Genomic DNA, 20,589 nt, shown 5'->3' with positions numbered 1-20,589 from the left:
TGTAAAACCTAAAACAAGTAGTTTTGTTTAAGTCTTTAACAATAATTAAGTTTATTTTGGATAATGAAAGCATTTTTAAAAAAGCACTTTAATCCAAAAAGATTGAACAAAAGGAGCAAAATAAATGAGCTTCACTTTAAGTTGAAATTTCCCAGAAAGAGCAGGTACATTAACATTTTTAAAATTTCTGCATAAACGGCTTGACAGGAAATAAATATTTATATATTTTATTTGTTAAGGAATCTTTATAGGGGTGTCAGGATCAATCATGATTATTTTATTTCAGGTCTGTAAGACTTATTTGAGTTAATATTTAGGTTGTTTACTAAAATATATGATTTAAATAGTTTATGGAGCTGAATACGTCATTCGCGCGTATCGCGCCGCAGGATGTCTATTCACGCTTTTGCATTGACTTAACATGTAAATCATTTGCGCTTGACGCGCTTTCCGCGTCTGGTGTGATCGCAGCATTACAGTCACATGGCGTCGGTGCAGCATCAATCTGGACAAAATTTCTAACTGGCATGCACTGCTTTAAGACAGATTTCGATCAATCTGTGCAGCGCTGAAGTCGAACGCACCTAGTCACTTCTACTGTATTCTATATAAAACTACTATTTTAAAAGTTTAAAATAGTTACAGAACTAAATCAGTAATATAGTAAAAAGAAGTATTTGCAGTTGATAACTTGTTTTTAAACTGTAATTAACTTAAACTGTAATTAGATAATCCTGAAAACGTTTTGTTTCAAACTACTGAAATAATGTCAATAAATATCACAAACACTCATGTGACTCTTAATTAATGAACTTTTTCCCAGTGTTTTCTAGTCAGCAGTGGGTAAAGCTTTACAATAAGGTTCATGCATTTACTAAAATGAACAATACATTTATTACAGTATTTATTAATTTTTGCTAATGTTACTGAAAGAAAATGTACTCGTTCGTTGTTAGTCCTTGTAAATTTTACATTAATAATATTAACTATACAACTTTAATAATGCATTAGCACATGTGGAATTTAACATTAGCTCAATAGATGATGTAGAAGTATTTTTCATTTTTAACTCATGATAGTAAATTATATTATTACTAACAGGTTTTGTTGCATATTCCAAAACCTTGCCTATGTTATGTAATGCTTAGCTAATCCCAATATGGTAGACAGTACTGTTTTCAGATATTAAAAGACGGTTGATTTATTAAAGACATCTTTCATTAAACAGCAATTAAGCTAAGCTCCCTTTATCAGAATTTGTGACAAACAGATATTTAAAAAACGGTGTTGGCAAAATGCACATACAACAGTGACAGTATATCTGTTAAGAGTTTAAGACACTAATTGTGATCTAAACTAAAGCATGTGGCAGTAACACATTTTGCAGTGTCATTGCAAATCTGTTATAGAGGGCAGATTCAGTGCTGCACTGTACAACAAGGTTCAAATTAGTTATGTAAGTTAATGCAATTACTAACATGAACAATACTTGTACAGCAAATATTATAATTTAGGCTTGATAAAATTAGTAATGCACTATGAGTTAACTTGAACAAATTTATTTTCATAAATTAACGTAAGAGATTATATAAACTTTGCTGTAAAAGTATTGTTTAATGTCTGTTCATAACATTAACTAATTCAACCTCATTGTAAAGTGTTTCCCTGTCGTTATAGTATTTTGAGCCATTTTAAACATTTTAGTTGTATATTTTTCATTCTTTTAATTTTTATTTATTTATTTATTTTTAATAAAGTTCAGAGGGCAACGCAGTGGCGCAGAAAGTAGTGCTGTCGCCTCACAGCAAGAAGGTCGCTGGTTCGAGCCTCGGCCTGGTCAGTTTGCGTTTCTGTGTGGAGTTTGCATTTGCATGGGTTTCCTCTGGGTGCTCCAGTTTACCCCACAATCCAAAGAAATGCAGTACATGTGAATTGGGTATAAATTATCTGTAGTGTTTGAGTGTGAATGAGTGTGTATAGATGTTTCCCAGAGATGGGTTGCAGCTGGAAGGGCATTTGCTGCGTAAAACATGTGCTGGATAAGTTGGCGGTTCATTCTGCTGTGGCGACACCGGATTAATAAAGGGACTAAGCCAAAAAGAAAATGAATGAATAAAGTTCAGAAAATCATAATGCTGAACCTTAAAATAAATTCTGGATGAATGAAATTATAGTGGGGTGGCATGGTGGCTCAGTTGTTAGCACTGTCGCCTCACGAAGGAAAATTAATGAATAAATTTATAACAAAAAACCCTAAAACAAACTCAATAAATCAATTACTTTTTGGGGGGTGGTAATCTATGTAAAGTGGTACATAAAACAATCCCAACATTTTTAATTCTAATACAAATTAAATGTTCTATTAATAGTTACCACACCTAAACATTGTTCAGATGTTGCATTTCAAGATAATTGTCAAGTTTGTTCCTCAATCTTCTCTTGTAAGACTAGATTCTTATGCATGCCATTTAAAGCCTGCACACCTTAGAATGTCCATCAGCCAAGATTACAATAACCTGCTGTAGTATTAACTGATAAAATCATTCATCCTTTTATAGATTAGCTAGGATTTGCAGTATACAGTCTCTTTAAATTATTTGTTCTCAGAAAAAACAAAGCATCAATAAATTATTATATAATATTATATAACACCTAAATAAGCAACTAAGAAATTTTGAATAAATTAATTTAAGAAAGTGTTTGTGATAGATAATATTACCTAAAATCTCATTCTGTAAGAAAAAGCATCTACCAAATGATTAAACGAATGGAAGTGCAACATTTTCTAAAGATCTCAGAATCTAAATTTTTTCTTACAGGTTTGGCTTGCATAGGGGGGGCTAATGCTTAGCTCAGATTAAATGTTTTCCATACATTTTCATTGCTGTGGGGACTATCCCTTTAACACCACTTGTTTTTTTTTTTACATAATTGTTTCCTTAAACATTTATCTCTGGAGTTGTGAAAGGTTTGACCTCCACAACCACTGCAATAATCCAAAAGGAAATCACACTTCAATCAAATTGACTTCTTCCGAGGTGCAAAATGCGTACAAGTAATATTTGAGTCCTCAGAATTGAATGCATTTTTATTTTCATGAGTTTTAAGTAAACATTGATATAATTATTATTTTGCAATCTGCATTATAATGGCTATGACTAGGCCCACACGGAATCTGCGCAAGCAGAATTCCGCAGATTTTCTGCAGATTTCCGCAGATTTTTAGTCCATCGTTAATTCTGTTTATTTACTTGAGTTAATGTGTGTAAATCTATAATTATTCAGTTTTTTAAATAATTAATGTAATATTATTGACTAATATAAAAATTTTCATCTGATTTATGTACAATGCAGTGTGTAGGGTAATATTTTCTGTCTTTTAGTAGATATATTAAATAACAGAATTGCTTATTTTACCAAGTAAAGTGGATATAAATGCATTTGCATTGTAAACATTAAATAAAACTTAAATAGATATTAAGGTTTTACGATACTCCCAAAATAATTCTGCAGAAATCCGCAGATTTTTACCAAAATTCTCCGCAGAAATAGCAAAAAAACGTCTGCAGATTTCGTCTGGCCCTAGCTATGACTAAATAAATATGCATAATATGGTTTATAAAGGCTTTTGCTGTTATAAATCACACCAACAGGGGGTGGATGAGCTCAATGATATTCTACTCTTCTAAAATTGTTGAACAAATTATATTATCACACTGTTAATGACTTTATTAAAATTCAGAGGTCATTTGCAGATTTTAAATGACCAACAATGACCCATTTACTAATTACCCACATAAGAAAATATGTCATTTATAGTAAATACAGTGCTTTGATCCATAGTAGGCTACTTGAATAATCTGTTGTAGAATTTATAGTTTCTATGATAATACAATAACGAATTACCTAATACTGTAGTTTTCTATAAGGTATATTATACTAATAAAAACAATATTGTACTGTACATGAATTAAGTATTTAATGAGGGAAACAGAAGAAAACCAAAATTTGTGTAGATAAAAGAATTTGCTTTAAAAAGCAGCTGTGATAGCATTACAAGAGATTAAAATTTCCTTGTGATGCAAATGCTATTAAAAGCTTTAATAAAAGCAAATCAGCTTGTTCTATATATGCATGCCTCTGGGTTTGCTGTCCATTTTGGCTTTTGCTCTCTCAGTTTCCAGAAATGATTATTAGCAGCTTTCACATCCTCTAACAACTTCTCGGTCATGTTCTCGTGTGTGTGAGATGCCTGTCTGTCCGCCCCCGTGACAAACCCCTGACGCCTTCATCCGGGACTTTTCCGCCAGAACACTCTCCAACATGGCGGCGTCAGGTGAGAATAATGCGCTCTGCCTTCGTTTGTTGGCTTCTTTGCAAAACAGATCAAAACAAATTTATATAACACTCTTGGGTTCAACCATAACGATTACGGCATGTACAATATGCGTTTTGATCAAACACGGCTCTTCAAAATATACTAGGGGAAACGCAAAGCATGAAGGATTAGTTGTATTGGGAAGCCTTATGCTCAAATGAATTAGCCAATATGCTAGCGGCCAAAGCATGCGCCTCCCCTATTCTGTTTTTATTTGGAGTTTTAGGACTGGACAAGACTTCGCTAACGGATGTTCGGGTGATTTAATGTGCTTGATAGTTAATATGATTAACACACGTAAAGTTTGTATATTATGGTAAGTGCATGAAGTTCTGGATGGTGCTAATAACCCGTGCTTGGCGCGCATGCGCAGAATGTTGCATAGGAGGGACGAGGTCACCACGTGCGTGGCGGAGACGCGGATATAGAGCTGAAATGGACGTTCCCCTATGATTATAAAACAACGATGTTGTAATGATAGGGGTTGAGTCACCTAAGTGCATCCGTTAGCTCGTGTTCACCATAAATATTTGTTCGTGTGCAGTTTTCACTCGTTTCTGTGTTTTCAGATGAGCATTCATTAACTTGTTGGTATTTCGTAGCCTATTAATTCATGATCAAATATAAGTTAGTTTATCCTCTGCTCATATCTCTGTGTCAAGACCATATGTAGCTTATTAATATTGTTTAAAGTGATCATTTACTCAACGAAGACGTGATCGTAATTTACTCCAGGCCATGTGAGATGTTGGCGATTCACCTTTTATTTTGTTTTAGCTTGAAACTGATACTTAAATCCATGAAATGCCAGACAAAAAGAGAATCCAACGGTCCTGTCAATACCTCGAGGTCTTATTAAATAATGTTTTGATGGGGTGTACATCATGAATGCGGCTTTTTTGGTAACAGTGTAACGTTATGCTCACGTTATTACTGCTTTCCAGGCCGTCATGGACGTTCTTAGGACAGTTTGTTGTGCAGTGTTAAAATGTAACAATGTTGCTTCTTGTTCAAACCGTTGTTTTGCTCAGTATATTGCCAGTAATGGACATACATTTTGTTGTGCAAGTAGCATTTCTACTGCACATAGCTTTTGACTTGCATTTTATAAATCATCTAGAACAGTGGATCTCAAACTTTTTTCATCAAGTACCACCTCAGGGGGAAAAAAAGTCTCTCCAAGTACCATCATAATGACCAGTATTGAAATACAGTAACGTAACTACTCACTCAAAATGTCAACATTTAAATTAAAATGTGCTTTTAAAAGTTAAAAATGATAGGTTACTGTTATTAAAAAGTAAAAAAAAAAACTCCTTTACTCCTGTAAAGTATTAACATAGTAGCCTATTTATCAACGCCTGTAAACATGGGCTACATGTCATCATATTCATATATAAATCATTTTTTAATAACATTTTTAAAAACATGTAGCATGTACATATGACATACTTGATTCCTTCGCGTACCACTAGAAGGAAGCCCACGTACCACTAGTGGTACACGTACCACAGTTGGAGAATCACTGACCTAGAACAACAGTTTGCAAATCAATGGCATCCTTTGACACCAGTGACATTATAAAAGTGTTTTTAGGCAAGTCCATCAACGTATAAGATTCTGACGGTATGAAAACCTTGGTTAAAATATTTTTTTTTATGGTATTGCATTTACTGCGTTATTTTTTAAATATCTTGGTAAAAATACATTTTTTCCCCATTTGAACACAATATATTTTATTTTGAGAAATATTTAAAACATTTTGAATTAGTAAACATGTATGAATTATAGATTTCTGCTGTTTTTATTAGTATTAAACGGATACTACAGATTTCTTCACAATTTAAAACGGCATCATTGGATATTTCAGCTGAAAGTACTGTTGTCTAAAAAAAAAAAAACTTCAATACATGTACTGTAGGAACGGTATAGCAGAAAATATTGCTGGTTTTAAAGCTTTGACTTTTCCAAACCGTGGTATACCTTGAAAACGGTTGTTGTCCCATGCCTACATCTAATACAGGAACAGTATGTGTGTGCTTTCTCACCTCTTCAGTTTGTGTCATTAGTACTTTTTTGCACTTGGGGGTGACATTGCTTAACATTTTGTGAGAGGTGTAAAAACAATTAGCATCTTTTATGGATTTTGCATTTACATGAAGGGCGTTGAGAGGTTCCTACAATTCCAGGTAATTACAAGTAAAACTTTGCACTTTTAAAGATTGTGAGAACGTCTTTGAATAATATATTATTGCTTATTCATTTGGGCATAGTCATGCATTGCCTGTTATCTCTAACACCATGTCCTAGCTAGGGTGGGGACCTTCAAATCATAATCTTATTCTGAATGTTACAGTTCGCGTGAAATGAACATTGTCCTACTCTTCACAGTTCTGTTTTCTGAACGCATGTTATTGATTTTGGGAACTTTATTTATGGGATAAGTTTGCGCTGATGGAAATTGTAGCAGTAAAATGTTTTTGGTTGTCTGTACATAACTTTTTTGCTTTATATATGTTGTTATTTTTTATTTATATGATGTTTTTTATTAGGGATCCTAAATCTGATTCAGGTCAGATATTTTGCAATGTGACCTCAGTCTGAACCACTATTCTGAGTTCACGTGACTTTTATGTCACTGTAGATTGACTTTTGCCATATTTCCGGCCTCTCTGTGTAGAAGCACAGTGAAGTGTTTAAATACATTTATACGTGTTTGAATACACAGCTATACATAATAAATTAAGTTTAAGGAAATATTCTATTATAAAAGCATTCCAACTTCACTCTTCGTCCTCTTTATCTTGTGATTCAATTATTATTTAATAAAAAAACATAAAACTAACTTCAGTTGCCTCAGTGTTTACCTCCAAATGATGGCGTGATGCGGTCTGAAGATCTTTCTTTTGCATGTACAGGTCAGTTCAGGATTGTAATCAGTTCATGCCAAATCTGATACTAGCCAAACTAAACAAAAAAAAAAATCTGATCTGTACAATAAATCAAAATCCAGCATAGAAAAAGAACCTTTTAAATCTTCACCACATGTTAAAGTTCCACTGCAAGCTCATATTCACACATGTTTGTCACAATATGAAAGAATAAAATCTTTCACTGCTGTCATTTCCCTCTGACATAATGCATAAGTTTGTCTAAAAACTAGTAATCTTAGCATGTTTTTATTTTCTTTAGCTAAGAAGAATAAGAAGAAGGGGAAGACCCTGACTCTCAATGATTTTCTTGCTGATGAAACTGGTGGCAATGCACCTCCCAGTTTCCCCACCACAAAGGCCACCAGCTGGGCCGACGAGACTGATGACTTGGAAGGAGATGGTGAGTAAAGGCTGGAATTTCATTTTTAAAATCCAAACAGCCTAGATTCTTTTAGTAACATGACAAAATAAAACAATTTGTGTAAATGTATCAACCGGAAATGAGATGGAATCATTGGCTCTGTTTCCACTGGTTTTATCATGCATTTTCAGGGATTTGCTCACAAATTGTCTGACTCATTTTTGTTTCCATCTGTTAATCCGCTTTTTAAGACGTATGGTATACTGTTTCTGGGTTCAAGCTGCTACTCGTTAGAATTAGGAAAATATTTGTTTGTGACCACTTTTTAGTCATATCACACATGAAAGTGAATTTCATATAAAATCATAGTGTACAGAACAGTCTCTGAACTAGCTGCGTCACAGACACCAATATTTTAACATAAAAAATACATAAAATAAAAATATTCTTTCTAAAAAAAATTAATCACTTTCTAGCCATCAGATATTAGGCATGGAGATATATATAGGTGTATATATATATTTATACATTTATTATTACTATTTGAGTCTCCCCATACAGTTTGATAGAGGGCTTTGACCAAGAAGTCGCTTCGCATGACGTCACACTTAACAAGCAGACAACATGCATTAAAAAAGCATTTCTTTTTACTAGTTGTTTATGTTTCATGAATCCATGTTACTCTGCTTGTGCGAAAGCAAGCGATTGAAAAGGACATGATTGGCCACTACACTTTTGATCATAATCTGTGGGTGCTTCTCAAGTCTTATTTGTGCATCTTTGTTTCCTCCCTCTCTTTGCCACCCCCTCAGGATTTGAGAGAAAGTTGCAAGGAAAAGATGTGAGGATGGAGGAGTTAAATCGAGTGAAATAATATGTCCTTTAGTAACACTTGAAAGCGTCATCATTTAATAAATACTGAACACAACTGATTTTGCTTACAAGTCAGGATTCTCGAATATTAGAGATTAATATTTATATTCTAACGGCTTCATCCGTCCACAAAACACCATATTTGGATGTTTTTTTTATTTGTTGTTATTAGCAATGAATTATTGACGGGTATTATTAACTGCATTTTTATATTATATCTTAATAGTACATTACATTAAAATTAAAGGAACTGTTGAAGCAGCGCACATTAACAATAACTTGATGCTTATTCACATTAACTGTGTATCCTTGCTTACGAAGCCTCCTTGATCCTCAGTCAGAACTGGTCCATCTGGCAAGACTTTTTAGAACTATTTGCTATTCCATGGGCAAGAGAGCTGCCGTTAAACCTGGTCAGATGGTGGTTTTGAACCATCATGCTTTATTTAATCTAGGTTTTGACACACCATCTATGAAAGTTGCTATTATGTTTATAACATAATTTACATTGGCATCCAAACAGAGCAAATACAAATGTGTCTGAGCAGCATGCTGTAGTTTTTTTATAGACAAGTTAAGCTGCCATTTTAAATGTGGTGCTCAAAACAATTTCTCTTTGTCTTGTTGGCCACATCAACCCCGGAGGCTAAATGTAACTTTAAACAAGATCTGGTGTATTTTGAGATCTTCTCAAAGAAATCCTGTTCTGTGGTGTTTCATTGTCTTCCTCTATAGTTTCAACTTCCTGGCATACTGTGGAGGACACGTATCGAGCTCCTCCCATTGATCGTTCCATCCTGCCAACTGCGCCCCGTGCAGCACGAGAGCCAAACGTCGACCGCTCTCGACTGCCCCGCAGCCCGCCTTACACCGCCTTCCTCGGTAACCTGCCCTACGACGTGAGTGAGGAATCCATCCGGGACTTCTTCAGAGGCCTTGCGGTCAGTAAGATCATATGCATCTTTATAAACCAGATGCTTGGACAACATGCATACTTTTTCACAATAGTATTGAAGGGAGTGTTTGCATTAGCACTTGATGGATGCAGAATATGTGTAACTGTATGTGTTTCATATGTGTTTGTGTTTTCAGATCAGTGCAGTACGCTTGCCACGGGAGCCAAATAACCCAGAGAGACTTAAGGGTTTTGGTTATGCTGAATTTGATGATATTGAATCACTTTTGCGTGCTCTCAGTCTAAATGAAGAGGTGGGTGTTTAATCAAATTTAAGCTTAATACATTGATTTTTTTTTTCTGCTTTTTTATTTTTATTAAATGTTCATTAAATGTGTGTAGAATCTTGGCAACAGACGTATCCGAGTGGATATCGCAGATCAGTCCAATGACAAAGGTGAATTGATAATATACAAACTTTTACAAATTGTATTTAGTTTTGTAAGAGTATTTTTCTTGACTAAAGTTATTGTCATGTTTCTACAGAGCGGGACAGTGGAATGATGTCAGGCCGAGACAGGGATAGAGATCGTGGCCGTGGGATGGACAGTGGTCCTGATAAGACTGATTCTGATTGGAGGGCACGGCCAAGCTCAGACCAAGATGATGGCCCACGCAAAGATGATGGATATGGGGACAGTAAGTCAGACAGATGCACAGTTAATGTCATGCTTAAAACAGGTTTTTTTTAGGTTGTAGAATGACTAATATTGAAATTAAATTCACTAAATCCAATTTGTGACTTATGTCAAAATAAGTTGACTATAAAACATTTTAATACTATGTAAATTTTGAAACAATATAACAATAAACTAAGATAAATCAAAGAATAATTTTTTTGCCACGTCTTCGATCTTTTGGAGCATCGAAAAAATTCTTGAATAATTTTTTATGTCTGTACTCATATGTGTTCTGCAGTATTGTGTGGTATGCAAGTCCGTCTGTGTCTAAAAACAAAGTTGATGAACCAGATTAAAATCTGTTTAAAGATAGTAGGAAAGCTTTTTGAGAAATTATTTCACTGTTCATATTACAAGAACCTCAAAAGGCTGGCAGGGAACATCATTTCAAACCCTAGTCATGTGTTAAATCATGAATTTATACCATTATAGTCTAACCGTCGATTTAGAGTCCCTAGTTTTAAAGGGCCATGAAATCCCTCTGTTTCAGCAGGGTTTTTTCACACCTCTACTTTGGAAAAAGTCAAGAAAGTGATCGTGTCCAGCTCTGTTTAGGGGGGAGTTTCTGAGGAGGGAAAAGGCAAGGTCCGTAAAAATTTGCATAAAAATGGTATTGCCGGTTTGGGCACGCGCTGATTTTCACAGTCAAAATAAACACAGAGGAGAAAGACAGTGTGACTGTGTTTACATGGACCTCAGTAATCAAATTATTTGCCAAATTATTAAATGGTGGACTTTTAACTGCAGTTTGGCTCTTTCATTCAGGAATTTCATTCATGCCCCTCGTGACGAACGAGATATTTGATGTTTGGAATTGCTGGAATTGTGTAGCTTTCATGCAATGTTTGTTACCGCACGGCGAATGAGAGAAAAACGCCTTCCGCATTTCTCTGTAATTTAGATACACTCGGTAGGTAGCGTCAGAAAGCCGTGTGTGTTACTCCTGTCACAAAATGCAGCGAAAATCCTCCTTGAGGGTAAGTTTGGTTGTGGTGCTTACATGTTTACACTCGGAGAGCAGCATTTACAGCACTTTTTACAGTCCATAATATTGTAGTGATATTAAAGTACGGTAAACTTTATTAACTTAAGAAATAATTTGACAAAGGTCTGTCTTTAAACACTGAGAGAGAGAACTGCTGACGATAACTTTGCCTCTGAATAAACAAACAAAGACCACTGGTCGCTCACTTACCAAATCTGTAGAGACAGGACAAATAACAGCAACTAGAGCTGCGTCTTCATTAAAAGGAGATGAGCGGCAAATCCGGATTTCACCATTTCCAGATGAGAAAAGCTCTTGGGTAAAAAATGTTACTCAGACATGAATTTTTGTCACGCTTCGCATGCACTGTAATCCACATGTGAGTACAGCTGTGCTTTCATAGAGAGAAAATGAAAAAAAACCTTCACTGCAACAAATTACAAAAGCAGCACTGATCACCCGTATCTCCAAACAATTCATGTTCTCCCGCTTGGCAACACAACGTGGCATCTCTCTGCTGTCTAAACACTAACTGGTTAAACAGTCTTGGAAGCTATCATGCATATTAATGAAGTTGCACCGCATACCCAATAGAGCGCGTGGATTGGTTTGAACCAAGTCTTGAATGAATGCAGCACACTCAGAGACGTAACAAGGAACTCCCAGGTACAGATGTCCAGTGTACACGCTGGAATACATACTAAGATCTCATGGCCGTGATGCAGCTTCAAAAATTTGTTTCAAACCGGAAGTATGACTTTGCTCAAAATAACGCAAAAACAACCAATTTTCACTTTTTAGTGAAATATAGGTGTCCTAATAGTGTTTTTAGCAGTGTGGGACACATATACGACTGTCAACAGCTCAAAAAAATGTGTTGGTGTTTTTTGACCCTTTAATAAAGTGCAGTTAAAAAGACATTTGTACATTTATTATGTCTTGGAGCTGAATAAAGCCAGTGTAAAATAAAATCTTTATTTATTTATTTTTTTGGGAGGTCTTTGGCTCTTTGTAAGCATTTTATCATGCTTTTATGCAAGAAAAAAATCAGATGCAAATCTGACAATGAATTATTGTAATATTAGACAATGTTTTTATTAGGAAAATATTTTTAGGAATTTTTTAAAAAGGTGTCTTTTGGAGGACTTTTAGACCTAATTTGGGTTGGGTACCGAAACCCGCTGCCATTATAGCACCGGTACCTTGGTAACTGGTATGTACCGGTATTAAATCAGCATATAAATTTCTGTGCCTAATTTCGGTGCTGCAGCAAGGACGTGAGGGGTGCATGAAAAAAGACACACATAGGCGTTGTCACAGCATCATTAAACATTTAATTCTAAACAACTTTGAGGAATACGGACAGGCGATATCAGGCTATTGTTATTGTAACTAGGGAACAGACGCACGCAACGTGCGCAGTACAGCGCATTCAGCCTGGTTTTTCAGCGATTTTCGGTGAGCAAGAGCGACACTCTTCAGATCAACACACATGATCACGTTCATTCAATTTGCTTAAACTAAGGATTCTAAAGCGTATTTTAAAAGCAAGGATTCTGACACAGCAACTGTCTTTACAAAAGTTGCGTGTAAGGGGGAAACATGTCAAACTTAATCTTACATTTAAGGGCTCAAAGGCAGAGCCTCTCTCGCGTGCTTTAGGTGTCACGAGCAATCGCTCCCTCGAGCATTCGCTTATGCTCGCCCCCTCTGTTTTCGCGGCACTTGCTATCTCTGTGACGGTGCTGCGCGCATCAGTTCCCCGCATTCGTCAGAAGTTAACGCCCAAATTGACACAGGTAATAAAAAGATTAAACTTCAGTCAGGTTGTGAAACACTATCAAAATGTCCACAGTTGATGATACTAGACTTATGTTTTCAGTAGCGATTTTAACACTGTTAATATAGGAAGTCCTCTGCTATGCAGAGACCATTATTAATCAAAAATCTAGTGTACATAGTTTAACGTTTGTAAATGCAGTCTTGAATTTACAGTTGGCAAGTACCAAAGAACAGATCTAACACATGATCAAATGTAGTTTTCAGTCACGCTCATGTAAGTCGTATTCAACTCGTTTAGTTTTGCCTTCTTTCATTTTTCATATCCGTCTTCAACACAGGATTTATTTACAACACATTTGTAAACATATTAGTTTAAATAACTCGTTTCTAATATCTACTGTTTTATCTTCCCCTTGCTGACAGTCAGTGCATAATATTTTACTAGTTATTTTGCAAGACAGTTGTTTTCAGACAAAGTCCCTTTAAGTATTTTCTAGTTTTTTTATTAAGATAAAAGTGTAATTCAGACTTAATCAGTCAACTACGAAAGTTAAAATAATTAGTCAAATTATTTTGTAACTAATTTGTTGTGTAAATCAAAAATATACTGTAAATATTTCTTAAGGAGGCTAATAATACTGACCTTATTTTTATTTAAATTAAAAACAGCTTTTATTCACAAAATAAACAATAAGAAATAGAACTTATTATGACTCCAGAATAATTATTTTTTAGGAAACACTGTAAAAATTTTCAGAAACATTATTTTAAATGAAAGGGAGGGCAAAATAAAAGGACTTCAACTGTAGGCCTGTTAAAGTTTACAGGTGCAACAATGTGCCTTGATGTACTTGAATGTTAGAAATGTGTTCTCCTACACCAGTATAACGTTACTTGTCAAATAAATGAACAAGGAAGATTATTTTGAGTTTAATCTTTAATCTTTTAATCTTGTTTATGAAGACTGCAGAGTGATGCATGAAAACAAATGACTTCGAATAATGTTTTAAGTATTTTGTGATAAGTTAAAATGTGCTCCTAAAAGTATGTGGCTCTTACCTGTTTACTTTAAACTGTCATTATATTGTTCTATTAAAATTATTAAAAAAAAAAAATTTTGTCAAATAAAATATTGTTGAAGAGGTATCCATTATCATTTTGTGGCTAAAAAGTAGCGGTTCAGGCACCGTTTTGGCACCGGTATCGTTTTAAAAGTATCGATTTAGCACCGGTATCGGAAAAAAAAAAAAAAAATACCCAACCCTACCTCTAATATGACCTTTTTTGTCAATGTTGTCATTTGTGTGTTTTTGCATAATACTTGTTAATTAAGAAACTAATGATATATTTTGGTATTTATTACCAATGTTGCTAGAAATATAGCCAATGCTGCTGATTTGGCAATATTACATGCATGCATGCATACATGCATTTAGATAAAATTTCGCCGAAGTGTTCATGTCAACCCACTGTAGTTTGAACCTTTTATTAGACTAATTTGTCTACCCAATTTGTCAAAGCAGACTTGCATCATATCAGTTTGTTCTTTGATTTAGCTTATCAGGATCCTAATGGTGCTGTTTTTGGCAGTCAATGTTTATTATCAGTGACATGCTGTTGTCTCTTTGCAGAGTCGCGTGACCGCTACGAGTCAGACAGGTTCAGAGATGGTCCACGGCGTGATGATCGCTTCAGTGGTAGAGATCGCTACGATGACAGGGATCGAAAAGATCGTTATGATGACAGAGACCGAAGGGATCGCTTCGATGACAGAGGCAGCAGAGACTATGATCGTGGAGGTTGGCTGACACAGTTCACTTTTATTATGTAAAGTCCACCATGAATGCTAGTTAAATTTTTGGTGTACATGCATATTGTAGTTTGCGTTATAACTAATTGTTTGTTCATGTGATTGTGTTAGGTTTTGATTCACGTGGTGGAGGACGTCGGGGATTCAGCAGTGGCTTCAGACGGGACTATGAGGACCGGCGAGATGGAGATCGCTTTGGAGATAGGGAGGACAGGAGGGATGAAGGCAGAGAAGAGAGGGGTAGATTGAAACACTAAAGATACAACTTAATCAAAAGTGTAGCACGTCTCTATTCTGATTGTCTAATTTTTTTGTTTTAGGTCCTCCACAGAGGCCCAAGTTAAATCTGAAGCCACGGAGCATCCCGAAAGAAGAGGAGCAGAGTGGAAGCGTGTCCCCCCAGAGCAACCCGACAAATACCAGCAGGGCCTCCTCTATATTTGGAGCAGCCAAGCCTGTGGACACAGCTGCTAAAGAAAGAGAGGTGGAGGAGAGGCTGAAGAAAGAACAAGAACGCCTCCAGAGACAACTGGAGGAGGACAAGAACAGGCCCTCAGAGAGACGGCCACGAGACAGGTGAGATGGGCCCAGTAAATGGGGTGATGTGAAACTTGCCTGCTTCATGTCTAGGCCATCATCTTGGAACCTGCACATCAGAATAATTAATCAAACCAGCCAACATGCAAATTTTCACTTAAAGAATGAAAAAAGTGGCTAGGTTAGATTCGTTTAAACTTTGTATGTTTTAAAAAAAAAACAGGGCACAGAAAAAAGCACATATTATTATAGATCTCATACAAAACATTCTGACATTACTTAAGCTACATATACTACATTACATAGTTCAGGATCTTCTGGAGTCTCTAAAAAAGTAACTTGTTAATTATGATATAAAGGTAACTGAAAGATTTCAATGGTTGACTTTTTTTTTTTTCAGAGACCCGAGTTGGAGAAGTGAAGAGCCACCTAAAGAGCGCCAACACACAGGAAGTGAATCTTCACATCCTAAAGGTAATACACTAATGTTCCTAGTAGATTTTTTTTCATGGCTATATCAAAAACTTTATATGTATGTCATGCAGAAAAACTACACAATCTTAAATGCTGTATAGATATGTATATTCCACTGTTTGATTTACTGTTTGTAAATCACAAAGGCATAAAACAAAATTACTGACTATTAAAAAAATTGAAATGAAAATAGAAAAATCCACTGTAAATCTTAAAGGGTAGCTCACTCAAAACTGAAAATTCTGTTTTGTTTTTTTCTGTTACACTCAAAGTCATTTACTTTGAAAAATCACAGAAACCTGTAAGCATTGACTCTCATAAAATTAGTTTTTCCTGCTGTGGAAGTAAATGGTTACAGGTTTTTAAAAAAAAATTCTATATTTGTTTGTGTTACACAAAATGTAAATATTTGTTTTCAACAAAGTAAAGAAACTAGGGAGATTAAATGGTGAGTAAATGGTTTTTTTTGGGTGAACTTTTTTTTTTTTTTACGGTGATATTTGAAGGTGTCTATAATGATAACAGGATTACATGCCCATTTAAATCCTCTTTCAATTCCAATTCCAATTTTTGACAAAATAATCACACAGTGACTTAAATTGAAAATTCCTACCAATAGTGAACAAAATGTGGTTAAAGTCATGTTTTTGTTGATCAGGATCTAGGTGTCGAGATGATGAACATTCAGAGAATGAAGTCTTCAGTGGCCAGGAGAGCGAGCCGATCTCTCCCACATCTCCATCCCCTACTTCCAATCAGGGAAGTCTCCCACTGAAGGTAATGCCAGCTCCTCCGCCTAAAGAAAACGCCTGGGCCAAACGCAGCTTGGGGGGTGGAGCTAATGAGAAGGAAGCACCACCCTCGGCAAATGCACCTATCAACAAAAGTGCTCCTAGACCCAACAGGTGGGATTTTTCTCACAGAGTTATGGAAGTACAATTATACAGTTAAAGTCAAAATTATTAACCTATTAAAGATGAGAGTTATTCAAACTCAGTTGTTGAAACAGATCTTCCGCTAAACAGAAATTGTGGGTGAAAAATATACAGGGGGGGGCTGATAATTTAGGAGGGCAAATAATTTTGACTTCAGCTGTAAATGTAAAACTGACAAGTGACATTGGCCAAAGTCACAGTCTCTGTTATTGTTTACATAGGTCAGCGGATGAGAGAGAATCAGGCAAGGGTAAAAGTCTTCACATTAACAATTTAACATAAGTGACAAGGACTTATGTGTGCAGTTTATTCACTTGTCCTTTGTTCTGTTTGCTAGATGAAAACCGGGTTGATGGTGTTAGAAAGGATAAAGTTTTGCCTGCAGGAAGAGGAGGGGGTGGAGGAGTTGGGAGAGGAGGAGGAAGCGTAGAAGGAGTAGGCAAAGGACGAGGAGTTGACTGTCCAAATAAAGAGAAACGGAGAGAGCCTTCAGACAGGCGAGGATGCTTTTACTAAACTAAATTTGTCATCAACTTAATAAATTCACTGCGTTGACAGCATGCTGAATTGAGGATCAGTATCAAAATCTGTTGTAGGGCAAAAAAACCTTTTCTAGATCTTTTTACCATGTAGATTGATCAAATCAACTTTAATGTAGAAAAAGAAAATAGTCAATTATGAGTGTCTTTTTAAGTAGAGCTGCACGGTTCTGGATAAAATGAAAATCACAATTATTTTTATTTAGCTTAAAATCTAATTCACGATTCTCTCACGACTCTGATGTAAAATAAAGATTAATACGAGAAGGATATTGTTCTCATACTTATGTCTATGCCTACTGTTGGTTAAAATGCTAAATTTTGTATAGACCTTGAATGGTGGACTTAAACAGACTTAAAATTTAGCCTGGTTGTTTAGCCACAGTGATTTATATGAGAATACAACCATTCATAATTCTAAAGTTGAATTGTTGTGTTCGATACATATGCTTGCAATCTGTTATTAGCTTAATTTCCATTCACCTATTTTTATGCACGTTTTGGTGATGCAAATAAAAAAAAACTGTTGATGGAAACTCGTGATGCGCATACATTTTTTAAATGCACGTAAAAAAAAAAAAAGTATGCGCATTACTGAGTAGGATAAACTTTTATCCAATAAGAAAATGTGCATAAACTGCGATGCAAACACTTTTACCGCACAATTTCCAGAATGCCCATCAAAAAAAGTCATGTGATTTTGTTATGAGATCATGTGATGACAAATATGTGTGAATGGATAAACCAGCAGGCGGAGCACATTCTAAAACATCGAAAATGTTGTTTTGGTCATTCTAAAACGCTGTAACTGTTTAAGTATTAGTGTTATTATATTATTAATCACATCCAGAATCACGAGCGTCACCGCACGTTCACTGCCTGTCAGGATTGTCTTTTGAGGCACAAGTCATTTATTACATAAAGAAAAGATTGACGCAGCTTCTCCCGCATCAAATTCTGTTTTTACTGTTGATATTTGGCGCTAGATAATCAGGAAGTGGCAATTATGTTCGCTTTGACTCGTTGGATGGAAACGCTGCTTTAGTAGCACATCTTTTATACGATAGTACAGATATGTGCATGAAGTTAATTAACATTTTTGGATGGAAGCAAAGCTATTGACAGCATTATTAGACATTTTTATTTACTGGTAAAATCAGACATTTGTCATTATCAGATTCTCTCTTGCATTCTGCTCAACATTTTATAGACTACTGTAGTTATACTGACACTGTTACACGTTTATTTTCATGCACAACACTGTTCTCTATGAAAGATCAAACATCAAATGCTTGTCATAATCATAACTCTAAAATGCGATATGATTATTTAAGTGGTGTGTGCGCTTTCAGTTTCACATTCACTGCCGATAGCGCTCATGTCATGGCTGCCATCACTTTGAGAAAGAAAAAAACATCGCGTAAACGTTATTTACAACTTTATTCAGAGGCTATGCAGGTTCTGTTCACTAAAGTAGACATCATTCGTGGCCATATCTGCAGGCCTCTCAGTAGGCAACAAACAGTGCATCAACTCGCAGGTCATTTCGCGGCCATGAAAACATCATATGATTAAGACAGAACTTGCATTTTTGGGTGAATTATATCTTATAAATACAGTAAGTGACTCTCTTAATACCATTTGGAGGTGTTCATGTTGCTAAGCAATGTATATAAAACAATGTGAAGACTTGTGTGACTGCCTTCTCTCCCGAGCTTGTAGATATTAATGGCTGAATCGTAGATATCCTGGATTAAGATTGTGTGGGGAGTTGAATTGCGATTGATCTTTTTCTGGTTAATAGTGCAGCCCTGTTTATAAGCTTGTTTTTAGATTCTGACGGATGTTGATGAGACAGTTTATGGTGTCCTTTGACTTCCATTTTTTTTTTCCAACATGGAACTTACTGGTTACCATCAACTATATTTTGAAAGCAATTTTAAAATGTTATGACGTTCAAATGAGGAAAGAAACACAAATTGAGGGGGATTAAACAGTGAGTGTACTTATTTTAGTTTTGGCTTTAGTTACAAAATGATTCATTCAACTTTCAGTAGAAAGTTTTGCAGTTGTTATTATTTGATAAGTTCACCAATGAAGCAAAAGAGCAAGCTGCATTTTGTGTTCTTTAATAGCAACAAATAATAGTTTCAAGGTATTTTAAAGTTTATATTTTTATTTTTTAAGGATCTTTTTTTAAACCCTTTCATGTTTTAATTGACAGGAAGGAGGTCAAGCGGGACAAAGATCCCAGAATAGCCTCTGAACCAAAGAAGTATGAAGAGAGTGCTCCTCCTGTGAGTACTTCACCTGGCCTTGACCCCTCAATGAGAATTTCTTAAAGCGTTTTCAATGTAGTCTAAGTTAAAAGAACCATTTGACCCTGCAAAAAACTGAAATTGTTGGAAACTTGGTGTTGTTCATCTTACTGGTACTTATTCAAAAGCAAATACTGTAAACATGGCACTCAGACTTTTTTTTTCTTTTTTCTTTCCTTTCCATACAGAAGTTCAGCTCTGCAAGCAAGTACGCTGCCCTGCTAATGGACGGAGACCAGGGAGAAGAAGGTGATGGAGAGGAATGAACAATTAGGAAGGATCAACTACTACAGAAACACACAACAGGAGAAAATGAGCATGATCAAATTAGAGTTCCCTCATGCTGAAAGAATGGCCACAATGCTGTTTCTGTCACATTTATGGAAATTTATAAAGGTATTCCTGAAACTGGCCCATTTTAATAAAAAAAATAAATAAAATAAAAACAAATCAGTGCAGTGAGTAGATGAATGCATTCACACGTGTAGACATTTAAAAATCATTGTTAATTTGAAAGTCATTGTTATAAATAAAAAAGTATGTAAGATACTGTAACTTGTCTCTGTATTCCTCCTTTTTGTTCTTATATCAGTTAGCATATGTAAAATATGAAGCCAGGTCAGTCTCAATAATAATACATTTACAATGTGTAATTCATATATCCACAACACAATTCACATTTACAAAATCCAATTTATAAATTCAAAACACGCTTAAAAACTACATGAATCTCATTTAATGTAAAACATGATTCAAAAATATACAAATCCAATTTGCCAATTCAAAACACGATTGAAAAGTACATTAATTCAATTTGTTCATTCAAACTGTGATTCAAACCACAAAAAAATAGACAGATCCAGTTCGTACATTTAAAACTATACAAATCCAATTTAATTCAAAACACGATTAAAAAATTTACAAATTCAATTTGAAAATTCTAAACATGATTCAAAAATACACATCCGATTCGAAAAGTCAAAACACAATTTAAAAAATACACAAGTCCAACTGGTAAATTAATAACAT

At 35.2% G+C, this 20,589-nt stretch overlaps 1 protein-coding gene across 5 annotated transcripts; it reads left to right on the top strand.

Annotated features, from left to right (window-relative positions):
- The first annotated feature begins 4,308 nt into the window (after window positions 1-4,308).
- On the top strand, window positions 4,309-20,115 carry eif4bb (eukaryotic translation initiation factor 4Bb). Of its 5 annotated transcripts, none has more exons than XM_068221655.1 (15): window positions 4,309-4,336; window positions 7,571-7,711; window positions 9,281-9,486; window positions 9,638-9,754; window positions 9,843-9,897; window positions 9,987-10,139; window positions 14,579-14,746; window positions 14,869-14,997; window positions 15,078-15,333; window positions 15,695-15,768; window positions 16,427-16,673; window positions 16,925-16,947; window positions 17,041-17,200; window positions 19,467-19,539; window positions 19,749-20,115. In XM_068221655.1, exons 1-15 carry the CDS (start codon window positions 4,324-4,326, stop codon window positions 19,824-19,826), a joined length of 1,893 nt encoding a protein of 630 aa, XP_068077756.1. In that variant the 5' UTR covers window positions 4,309-4,323; the 3' UTR covers window positions 19,827-20,115.
- Window positions 20,116-20,589: the final 474 nt, after the last annotated feature.

Source organism: Danio rerio, chromosome 6 (genome assembly GCF_049306965.1).
Source record: "Danio rerio strain Tuebingen ecotype United States chromosome 6, GRCz12tu, whole genome shotgun sequence".
Lineage (NCBI taxonomy): Eukaryota > Metazoa > Chordata > Actinopteri > Cypriniformes > Danionidae > Danio > Danio rerio.
The sequence above is the reverse complement of the archived record's forward strand: the minus strand, read 5'-3'. Positions and strand labels throughout refer to the sequence as shown.

Excerpts from the sequence above, each read along its gene's own strand:
- eif4bb (XM_005166014.5), top strand. Across the intron at positions 9,755-9,842 it reads CTCTCAGTCTAAATGAAGAG|AATCTTGGCAACAGACGTAT; the intron begins GTGGGTGTTTAA and ends AAATGTGTGTAG. Across the intron at positions 15,769-16,426 it reads TGAATCTTCACATCCTAAAG|GATCTAGGTGTCGAGATGAT; the intron begins GTAATACACTAA and ends TTTGTTGATCAG.